This window comes from Vitis vinifera, chromosome 19 (assembly GCF_030704535.1).
Source record: "Vitis vinifera cultivar Pinot Noir 40024 chromosome 19, ASM3070453v1".
Lineage (NCBI taxonomy): Eukaryota > Viridiplantae > Streptophyta > Magnoliopsida > Vitales > Vitaceae > Vitis > Vitis vinifera.
This window is the reverse complement of record NC_081823.1, coordinates 26,324,651-26,337,030: the sequence shown is the minus strand read 5'-3', so window position 1 is coordinate 26,337,030 and position 12,380 is coordinate 26,324,651. Positions and strand designations below refer to the sequence as shown.

At 30.3% G+C, this 12,380-nt stretch overlaps 1 protein-coding gene across 1 annotated transcript; it reads right to left on the bottom strand.

Moving 5' to 3' along the window:
• Nucleotides 1-11: 11 nt before the first annotated feature.
• LOC100243255 (uncharacterized) lies at nucleotides 12-1,427 on the bottom strand. The gene is made up of 2 exons (XM_002263971.5): nucleotides 887-1,427; nucleotides 12-799 (listed from the first exon to the last, which is right to left on the bottom strand). Exons 1-2 carry the CDS (start codon nucleotides 1,384-1,386, stop codon nucleotides 307-309), a joined length of 993 nt encoding a protein of 330 aa, XP_002264007.2. The 5' UTR covers nucleotides 1,387-1,427; the 3' UTR covers nucleotides 12-306.
• Between the last annotated feature and the right edge of the window lie 10,953 nt (nucleotides 1,428-12,380).

The following is a 12,380-nucleotide window of genomic DNA, read 5'->3' as shown; positions in this document are numbered from 1 at the left end:
CAAATCCAACATGGAAAGAAAGAGCTTTATGACTAGCAATAATTGAAGATTGTGTATTCATACATATCTGAACTGTATGAGCTCACCAAATGGACCCTGTCTCCTCTGCCTTCACCCATGCAAGACATACATTGAACTCCCCAGCATCCCTGCCTACCTGCCTATGTACATAAACCTGAATTCTTCCCCCAAATTATTTTTGCTATCCCCATATATATGATACATGATGTAATACACTAACATATATATGAATTAAAGTTCATTGTATACATAACAATATACTAATCTTCAATTTTTCATTGCTAACTATGAACAAGTAACCAATCCATCTTGGGCAAGAAGATTGTGCTCTTGGCGATCCAATGTCTCCCTCACAGCCCTATAAAACTCCACCCAAGATGACGAGTACACGTCTGCAGCCGAACCCCACAAGAAGGTTGGATTCGGGCTTGCAGGGCAGGCAGTGACCAAATCCAACACTGATGCCGCCGGTTTCAGCGGCTGTGGGAAATTGAATGCTAAGTTATCCACTTTGTGTTCGTAAATTTTCCCATTTCGATCCAATTTATAGCGGGATGTGCCCTGAAACTCTCCTTTAGCTTCCCATGGAACCCTAGGGACACCCCTCAAGTTCCACCTAATCAAAATCACATTCTCTGAAGGCTGCCAAACCCTAAAAACCTCAAGAGAAATCTCCCTAAACAGAATCCGCCCATGAAACCTTAATGCCCAGAAGATCAATTTATAGTTCTCAATACCAGTAAACGTGTTCAGTGGGTCTAAGAAAGTTATATCATCCCTGGAAAGAAAACCAAACATTCTCAGCAAAAACCCTAAATTTTATCAGCAACCAAACAGAAAAGAATCACCCAGATGGGAAAAGTACCTGTAAATGTCATAATTAAGGTCTTTGGAGAAGAGCAAAGGGAGGTCCTCACGGAGAGTCCGTACAGCAAGGCCCAGGTTGACATAGAAGTCATCCCTCTGCTGCTGCTGCTGGTTCTGCTGCTGGTTATCATGCGCACCTGCGGTTTGGAGGTTAACCTGCGCATCCTGGAGTGTTGAGGATTGAAGATTGGTAAGAGTAGTACTAGTGGAAGAAGAAGAAGAAGAAGAAGAGAGATTGAAATTAATGGGTTTTGTGGGAATTGAATTGGGTTTTGATTTGGAGGAAGAAGAGATGAGTAGAGATGGTGAGAGATTTGGTAGAAGATAAGCCATCTTCACTTTTCTCAAATCAATGGTTATTTTCACTTGAAATTTATTTTGGTTTTGAGTTTTGGGTTTTTCAGTGTCTTCTTTCCATGGGAGCCGAGAGAGAGAGAGGAGGAATTGGGTTTGTGTCGCTGAAAGGAATGTGGGGTTTGTGGTTTGGAGCGTGGCCATGAGTCCATGACTTGAGCGTGATTCCTCATTTTTTTCAATAAAATAAATAAATCAAAATAAAATTAGGTGTCATTTCCATACATACTTTTTCCTTCTTAGCTATTTTTAATATGTGTATTAGAAAACTATAATCGAATATCTATATATAAAATTAATTGTTTTTATTTTTCTTATACGAAGACGAGGAAAACTTGAAATAAATATATTATTCAATAATTTAAAGGTGGTGTTTATTTTTACTTAATTCTAAATAGAACCTTAATACTTAATAGTATTAAATATTAGATTGTTTATTTTTGTAGTATTTTATTTTTATTAAGTATTAAAAAATAAAAAAATCATTATGTTATTTTTTCTATTTAAAAAAAATCACATATTTTGACTTTTTCTATTTAGTAAAAAGTTTATAATAAGTCATGAAAAAGTAAAAAAACAAACAATCTAAATTCTAAAACTAAATGATTTTTAACAAAAAGTTAAAAAAACAAATACCACCTAAATTTCTTTCTTAATTTTTTATCATTTTTTTATTTGTTTATTTTCTTATAATTTTTCTATTTATTTTTTCTTAATTTTTTTCCTGAAGTATAATCTAAAACAAGTGGAAAGATAATATTAAAGATTTTTTTTTTCATTTTCCTAAAATAATGAGTGAAGCAAACTCGAATTTATAATTTTATCATTTTTTTAATTTATACTAAAAGGATTAATTTAGAGGGTCATTTAAGTCATTATATTTATATATGGGACACAAGGAAGGAGTTTCCGACTTTTTTTTTTTAATAGAAATGAATAGGGTTATTTGATTAAAAGGGTAATCGAAAATCCAATTTTTGAGACTTAACATTAAATCATTTTTTTAATCTTATATGGATAAAAATATTCTTATTATTTTCTTGTAAAAATAACCATCTTTTTTAAAATACATATAAATATTTGAAATAGTAGAGGATATTTATGTCAAAAATAAATTACTTTATAAATAAAAACACAAAAAGAGTTATATTTACAAATTGGTTAAAAGGGATAAAATTTGATTAAATGATTCCTAAATTTATGACTATAACTTTCCTATTTTTTTTTATTTGAAAAGTAATTTATTTTTTATATAAATGTCATTTACCATTTTAAGTATTTACATGTAGGTTTAAAAATAAAGGATTATTTTTATAAAAAAATAATTAGGGTATTTTTGTTGGAACGAGGTCGAAAAAGAATAAAATATTAAATTTCAAAAATTAGATTTTTAATAACCTTTTTAATCAAATAATCCGATATTATAAAAATAATATTAATATTTTATATTTTATTAATGACGTTTTTTTAAATATATTTTTATTTGTGATAGAGAAATAAATAATTATTTTGTTTGATGGTTAGATAGATACGAAGGTAAGGTGCTAATCCCACAGCGGACGAAGACAGGATATTAAGTGATATAACAAACTAGGCTCCACCTATAAGGTCAGGTAGCCGCATGCGAAACGAATGGCCCATCAAGTCTTGGGCCTTGAAAGTCCCCCGGCCCAAGTATGCAGAAATGAAGCTCAGTAAAATGGGTCGGTTTTAGCCACATGGTGTCTCCTTTTCTTTTTCCTTTTTCACCTCAAATTTTCTCTTTTGAAAAGTATTAAAAACAATCAAATTCAATTTTCTCTCTTGAAAAGTATCGAAAACCTTCAAATTCAAAATTTGTAACGGATGTTTGGAAATTTGGTATTTATCTCGAGTTTCAATTTTCGTAAAGAAAAAAAAAAGATGGAATATTTTGAAAAATTATGATTGTGATATTTAATATCGGATTTCTCTTTTCTTTTTTCCCTCAAATTTTCTCCTTTGAAAAGTATTAAAAACAATCAAATTCAATTTTCTCTCTTGAAATGTATCCAAAACAATCAAATTCAAAATTTGCAACCGATGTTTGGAAAATTGGTATTTATCTCCATTTTCAATTTTCTTATCGTTTGTAAAGAAAAAAAAAAATTAAGATAGATTATATTAAAAAAAAACGGTGATTGTGATATTCAACATTGAATATATTATTATTTTTAATTATATAATTATATTTTAAAGTTATGAAATCTTATTATATCTAAAGTAGGTCGTATCTACCAATGAATTATTAAAAATATTTTGAATTAAAAATGATTTTTAAAAAAAAATTGATAACAATATACAAATTTGACTTTGCTTATCATTTCCTTTTCCAATTGTGTAGAAGTGTTGAAAAGGGTTCCTTTTGAGTATAAAAGGAAAAAGGAAAACTTATAAAGGATTTTTGTGAAGAAAAATTATATATCCGATAAGTTTTATAAAATAACAACTTTGAAATTTGAGAATTAGAATTTTCTTTTCTTATACTCCTAAACGATTGGTGTGAACACACTGATTTGACTTTTGACTATAAAATATTTCATCATCTCTTTGATGCCTTTTCAATTTTGTATTAAAGTTTGGATCTCATGATAGAATAAATCCACTTATTAGAAAATAAATGATGCATTTAGCATGCTTTAAGCCTTTAGTAATAGAAGTAATTAGTGGGTATGATTGGATTTTATTTTTAGAAATTCTATTAAATTTTTTTTATATAAAATATAAAAATAATTAATGACATTTTCAAACTTCTGAATAAAATTCATCTTGCTTCAACTTTGAAACAACGAAAACATCAATTATACTATATATATAGAGAGAGAGAGAGAGAGAGCCAAAAAGAAGGAGAGGGATGACTTGGAGTGAAAGTAAAAATAATTATTTATTTTTAAAAAATATAAATTCTCTTTTCTAAAATATAAATAAACTAGATTGAGTAATATGAAGTTTATATTTGAAATTTTGGGATTTCATACAGATTTAGTATAGTCCCTTTTTCGATCCACAAGAATCAAAATCAAATGAACATTTGTTCTTTTTTTATCGAACGGAAATATATTTATAACCCCTTAGTAACTAATGCTCAAATGATGCATGAATTCTTTAATTCGAATTTTTTTAATAAAAAAGAAAGGTAGGAATCTTTCTTATTCAAAACTTAATTGAACCATGTATATTGATCGTTATTTGATATGAAAACATTACTCTTATATGAGGACAAGTTGAACACTTGCAACACCAACAAACCCTAATACCATTCACATTTCCTAATTTGAGAAGTACACTAAAATCGATTTATAATTGTTTCATCATAAGCATAAAAAATGGGATTATGGGGCCCTTTAAGTTGGCTTAAAGCCAAAATGGTTCCAAAGTGATGAAAGCAAAATGAGGGAAGGAAAGCCCCTGGGGAAGCATCTTAAATGGATATTCTATTAAAGACCCTTTATGCTATGAAGAGAATAATAGTACATTCCATTTTAAGATGGAGAATTGGAGGATGGTTTTGCCATCTCTACTCCCACATCGAATGTTTTCTCTAGGTGCCATGCATGAAGCCAATAAAGGTCAAAACCTTATCTTATAGTAGATAAGGTTTGAGGGTATTTGGTTTGGTAAAATGTCATGTTGGACCCAACTACATTTGTACTATGATTGTCAAAGTATTCAACAATCATATTTCTTTTAAGAAATAAAAATGTAATGAATATGGCTTCATTTAAATATGTATTACCTATTTGGGATTGAGGTTTTATTTTTTATTTTAATTAGAAATGAAAACCAAAATCAAAGTCATAATTTAAAAAAAAAAAAAATAATCTTAGTATTATGACATAAATTAGAAAAATACCTAAGATATTAATAGGAAAAAGGCTCCTTGGAATGAAAAAGAACATGTAAAAGAGCAAACACTCTATTTGGAGAGGTTCTCAAATATTAAAAGTAAATGTTTGAAATTTAGATACGATTTTTAAAGAACGGTTTTGAACGTGTATTCTTGGCCCTCTTCTCTTATCAATAAGAGATATATACGGAAACCCTTCATGTGCAGTGAGTTCTCTCTTCCATCAATTGTAGAAAATAATTCTGTGTATTAAAGTTTGATAAGGAGAAGAAGAGATCAAGGATTTAAGATTTATAAATTGAAGGGAATCTTTCGATTTAACATGGTTGCGTGTTCTTCAAACAGTATATAATCTATTCTTATTTTTTTTAGATGGGTTGAATTCAATGATCTTGAATTTTGTGTGTTAATTTTCGCGTTAAATACCAACACGAGATAGAGATAAAAAATGATGAAATTATCTCTAAATAGAAAATAACTCTTATTTTTTAAAAGAATGAAATATAGGGATGATAATGAAACAGACATTTTCAAGTACACATGTCGTTCTTAATGAGATATGTTTAAAATTTAAATAAACGACTTATATATGAATTTGAGATTTTTTGTAAATCTTGGAACAAGTTCGGAGCAAGTTTAGGTATTGCTCCACCCCACTCCGATTATATATAAAATTAAAATTAATTTAATTTAATTTAATTTTTATTTCCCTATTTTTAATATATATATATATATATATATATATATATATATATATATATATATATATATATATATATATATATATATAATATAAAAATAGTAAAATACTTTTCAATAAAATAAGTTATAAAAATTTATAATATTTTAATTATTTATAAAATATATTTAGTTTGATGTAATTAAAAATTTTCAAAAAAAAAAAAAAGTTAAACAAAGGAAGACAAGACTTGCATGAGAAATTTAAACGGCAAGAGGCCGCTAATTATTTTGAATAATTGAGATGTGGTTGGAACGGGGCAACTAGTCCAGTCACCATTCATTTGAATATGATTTCTTTTTTTTAAACAAAAATATGCGTCATTATTAAAAAAGAAATAAATTATTTTAGAGTTAAAAAAAATGTGTCGGATGGCAACGGGCATAATCCGCGTGACAATTCAATTGCCTCAATTGTTGTGTAAATTATACATAACGAGTTTAAAATTTGCATAATAATTTAATATAATAAAAATATTAGGAAAAAGAAAAGCAATATAGCATGACTATTTGGATGGATGGAATTGTAAAATGTTTTATATGTGGTATTTCAGTTTTTAAGTCGATTTGGCCAGAGTTTTTGGCAGTCGCAGTTCAAAAACTATAATGACTTATTTTATTGTTTTACCTCTTTGTATGATAATGAGATGTAGGAGGAAATTATTTTATATAACATTTTACAAATATAAAAATGATATTGAGAATAGTGTTTTCAAAATTAGATCCGAGGTCAGTTCAACTGATTGGACCGTTGAAGACCAGTGACCTTTCTCATTTGGTTTAACATATGGAACCGCTTCAAGAATGGGGCCTCTACTATTTACCGGCCCTTGCAGCCCATTCCACCCACGCCTTATCAAGTGCTAAGTACAGAAGCTATCTATTGGTCACAAACAGTCCACAAAAGAACTTTTTCTCACGGGGATTTTAACCATCGACTTGTAAGTGGAAAAACGGTCGCTTTGTGTTTATTCCAAAAAAATACCAGGCAATAAACATATATATAAAAATACTTATTTGTTTTTCAAATTTTTATCATTAAACAAATGTAAGTATTTACATTCGCATTTATTTTAACTATTAAATTATAAATATGAAAATAATATAAATTAATTAATGTAATAATTTTAAAAAATTAAATATATAAATATATAAATAAAATTAAATATTATAATTTTCTTTCCATCTTAAATCTATCTTAAACTTAAATATTATATATATATATATATATTATATTTAATAAAAATTAATATATTTAATATTATTATAATTTTTAATTATATATTTATGATATCAGATTTGAACACCAATCCGACTACATTGATAATTTTTTTAATTCAAATAACGGTTTAATTCTAAAAACATTGATTAAAAAATAATATATTAATTTTGGAAGAGAGATTTTAGATAAAAATCATTTAGATTGGAGTGGTTTTAAGGATGAGAAATAAAATGTATATATAATTTTTCAAAATTCCTTTATCATTAACTTTAATGAGTGAGGTTGAAGTTGATTAGTATCCTATCATACCTACTTAATCTTTCAATTATTTTGATCATGCTAATAAATTTTTTTGGATGTCGACTTTACTTAATCATATGATCAATGTTTTGGAATAAATAGAATTCGTTGATTTGTTTTAATTGTGAATTTTTTCATACTTCATCTCTAATTAATTTGATTAGTGTTTTGGGATGGATATAATTTTTAGATATGTTTTAATGGTAAAATTTGTGATATTTCATCTTTAATTAGTTTGTTCTACTTATATAGGACAAATTTTTTGTCTTTAAATATTGTACACATCAAAAGGTGGATTGAATTATCACTAAATTTGGTTTTTAAAAATTGTAATTTCATGATTCAACAAAATTTGAATTCATTAGACAGGTGGCATGCAACTTGAAAGTAATATGTGAAAAAATTTAGAGGACTCTGAAATTAGTCTTCAAATCTAAAAATAAATGTTTGAAATGCAAATCGGAAGTTATGTAACATTTGAATATAGCCTAGAAATAATATTAAAAGTTTGGGATTTTTTTTTTTATTTTTTGTCGCGGTATGTCAGTAAATTATTATTATTATTATTATTATTATTATTATTATTATTATTATTATGTAAAGATTCTTTCACCTTCATCTCTTTACCCACCTTATAAGATAAGATTATAATTTATTCAATGACTCCCATGATAAGTGAATAAGACAACAATATATTTAAAACATTATCTACGTGACGATTCAATTGCCAGCCATGTGAATTACGACTTTAAAATTTGCATGATAACTTAATATAATAAACAATATTAGGGAAAGGAAAAGCAATATAAGCATGACTAATTGGATGGATGAAGTTGTGAATGTTTTATGTGTGATATTTCAGTTTTTAAATGGATTTGGTTGAAAGGTTTTGGAGTTGTCACTCAGATTGTAATGACTTATTTTATTCTTTTAACTCTTTGCATGATAATGAGATATAGGAGGAAATTATTTTATAACATTGTACAAATATAAGAATAATATTGAAAGTAATATACTAGTGATAATGAGATATAGGAGGAAATTATTTTATAACATTGTACAAATATAAGAATAATATTGAAAGTAATATACTAGTTTTGTTTGATTGAGAGATTTTAGGTATAAGTGATTTAGATTGGAATGATTTTAACGGTAAAAAATTATTTGCATATATAATTTTTCAAAATTCCTTTATTATTATTTTTAATAAGTAAGGTTGAGGTTAATCTTTTACTTGATAATGTTTTTTAATAGAGATAAAATTTGTTGATTTATTTTAATTATAAAATCTTGTGATATTCATCTTTAATTAATTTGTTTTAATTAACATAGTAGAAATTTTTATCTTTAAATATAATAAAGATGGATAAAATAATTTATTAATTTTAAATATTTTTTTCTTACATTTTCTAAAGCGAAGCCATAAATTATATTGAATGACCATCAATATTATATCCTTTTATGGTAAGATTGAAGGGATATAATAAAGATATCCATTGAAAGGGATATAAATTATAATGCAGAATAGTTATTTTATTTTGATTGCCTTAAATTATGAAATTAGAGGGAAATAACAGATAATAAAAAAATTGGAGAAAAAAATAAATAAATTTAACTCAATAAATAAATTTAACTCAATAATCATTCTCTCTAACTTTTTAAATGTTACTTCTCTTTTTAATAGATTATAAAAACCTATAAATTTTTAGACAATTATTCATAGAAACATGCATATTAGTGTCATATAGGGAACTATTTTTTAAAATAATTTTTTATTTTTAGAATAAAGATAATTTTTTATTTTTAGAATAAAAATAATTTTCTAACTTTTTCTTATTTTTTTTCTTTAAAATATTATTTTTGGGAATTTGCGCTAGAAATAGGTTATTTTTTATGACAATTTTTTTTTTAAGTATTTAGGTTTTTTTTTTTTGTAAGAATTCTAAGAAACAATTAAAAATATAAAGTTATGTTTGAAGAATATCTTTGAAAATAATTCTTAAAACAGTTGCTTAACGGTCCAAGTGATCCCACACTTGGCAAACCTTTGAAAATTTACAACTAAAAAAATATCATATATTTTTGCACAATTAAATAAAAATAAATTAGGATTGGGGTGCACCAAGTGAAATACAAATTAAAAAAAAAAAAAAAAAAACCTCTTCTTTAAGACTTAAAACAAAATTCAACAGAAAATTGAAACTTTTTCTTTACTAGTGGTTAGATGACAAAAGGTATAATAAATGATCATTAGATCAAAAAAGTTCAATAGGTTTGATCAACATTTGATTGAGCGAAAAACAATTACACTTGATGAAATTTTTACAAGTTTTAAACCAAACTATAAAAGCATAATAATGCTATCATGTGGATCCCGCATTTTGGTTCATGCGCTTTCACTCGATGGCGAGTGCGCTTTTTATTTGAAAAATGATTTTATTTATTAGAAAATGACTTGAAGTCGCTACTTATTTTTGTTTTATTTTAAAAGGGTAAACAAAATAAGAAAGAAAATCCTAAGTGTGACTCCTTATTTAGAAAAGGTGGTCTGTGAAAAACCAAAAATGGGCTCGGGGGTCAGGTTACTTATCGGAAAGGTACGGTAAAGACCGTAGCACCCCTCTAAGTCCCTAAAAATGGATATCTACTAATGAAATGAAACAATTATGACAATTGATAGGAAAATCAATGAATACACAAAACGGTCATGCACATATGAGAATCAAAACAAGCATAAAGAATGACTAGAGTGAGAGTAGGTGCGTACCTTGGCACCAATCGACAATGTGCTATCATGAAATAGGGTTAGTGCACAATAAGGATCATGAAATATGCCACACATGCCACCAAACAGAGTGAAAAATCATCAAATATCACAATTCAACTTCACCCAATCTCATTTTTTATTTTAAACTTCTAAGACGTTGGGCTCTACCAAAGCCCAATTTATTTTTGCAAGACTCAATTCCATAAATCCCATTGCTTAGGATTACAAAATTTAATTCTTGTTTATTTTAAAACAGTTTAAAATCAGAGGGGATGTGAAAATTGCTTGGCAGAAAAGAAAATGGTAGCAAAATTTTATTAAACATAAGATTTCAGAACTTAAAAATTCTAGGATGAAAAAAATGTGGAGTTGGGATTATTTTAAAAGAAAACTAAAATCCGGAAAATCATTTGAAGAGAAGGATGTGGAAAATTATTATTTTTTTCCTTTTAAAATCGAAGATGAGGGAAAAGAAGAATGCCACACCATGCAGCAGGACATGACCACATACACCTAAACTGGCCCACAATTAAGCAAATTCAGCACCCATGGATTCACATACACTGGCAGACTTCCTTCGGCAGGATTTGGCATTTATTTTCTTTCCAAAGATAGCAAGAACTCCCTTCTCATATACCTTCTTCCAGCAAAGCTATTCAAACATCTCTTCAATGGTTCTTGGCTTAGCCTGCAGATCTTCCTTACTCCATTCCCTTGTTGGTAGTAGCCTTCCAATTAATTGGAGAGCCATATAAAGTCCAGTATCCATAAGGTCTTGGAGCTCTATCGATTCCCGTTAGGTATACCTCATCATTTAATGCCCATGGTGTAGGGACCCCTTCCCCTGATGACACGTGGCACGCATTTCTATCCGGATTAGCTCCATCCGGATTTCCCCAAGAGGACACGTGGCGCGCTTCCCCTATCCGGACTCCCTCAAGAAGAAGCACACGACAGTCGCAAACAACTCCATCCGGGAGACCGCCATATCACATCCGGACGACCGACATATCCTATTCGGATATGTTTGTCCGGATCGTTGACTAAAGTAAGCAAGTCTTACTACGTCATTTCGACAGCCTACCATGGCCCACGTTCCGCTACCTGCAGAGCGAAAGGACAGAAATGATGGCAAGTCACCTCCCATGATCTCTGACAACCGCGGCGCCTCCCACGATCTCTGTCAACCGCCCGTAGGGTGATGATGGCCCTGCCACCACCTAGAGGCATCATGACAAGCCAAAAAGTCTCCCTACCATTAAAGAGGGAGACAGAGCTTCTGATACTATATATATGAACCTTCACACAAGGAAGAAGGTAAGCTTGCTATACCTAGAAAAAGGCCAACTGCGCCAACTGCTTTATCTCTCTAACCATGGCTAACAAAACCATCGGAGGGTGTGTCCGGACACCTTTTGTAGGGACGACTGAACCAGAAGTCTATCTTGGTTGAAAGCGTGCGTCCATTTGGCAGATACGTGGATCATTGGGACGCAAGGCCTCAACATTGGCGCCGTCTGTGGGAACTTCGTTGATTCAGTCACCGACAAAGATGGCCACACCTTCCAAAAGCCGCTCGTCTGGTAGGGGAGAGGAAGATAATTCTGAATGGCGCCAAGCCATCGAAAGAAGACAGTTGGCAAGCGAACGACAACTGCAAGCTCTCCTCCAGGAGACAAAAAGATTAAGAGAAGAAAACGCGGTGTTGCGCATCCAGGCTTCATCGACGGGGCCTCCCCGTCAACAGCGTTCAAAAGGCCAGGTTGCAAACTCAAGGCCTGACCCAGAGTCAATATACCCTGGGACAGTAGGAGCAATCCCTGAAACCTGTAACGCTAGGCCACATGAACCACACACGCCCATGCACCGAGCTCCCCGTGAGGAGAGCTCGGACTCTACCCATCTCTCGTCAAAGAGGCAACGCGACAAAAGACCCCAGTTGTAGGGCGCAATGCGCGCGAGACTAGGCCCCTAGGAGCTTGGCAGGCTAAGGCCGCCAGTAGCCACAACTTGGGGAGCGCACCCTGACCCTATGGTCACCCCTATGGTGCAGAACGTTCTCCCGCACCGTGACCCCATGGTCACTCCTATGGTGCAGAATGTTCAACCGCATCTAGCGGTACAACAGGCTGGGAGAAACCTCCCAAACGAGCCACCCATTGGCTCCATCAGCAAAAGGCTGGATGACATGCTCTCCACGCCTTTCTGCTCTCATATTATTCATTACGAGCCCCCAAGGGGATTCC

What these genes read in the sequence shown, in the direction of transcription:
- LOC100243255 (XM_002263971.5), bottom strand. Translation starts at nt 1,386, where the DNA reads ATGGCCACGCTCCAAACCACAAACCCCACATTCCTTTCAGCGACACAA. An exon ending in CTTAATTATGACATTTACAG is followed by an intron (nt 800 to 886) that starts GTACTTTTCCCA and finishes TTTTCTTTCCAG; the next exon opens with GGATGATATAACTTTCTTAG.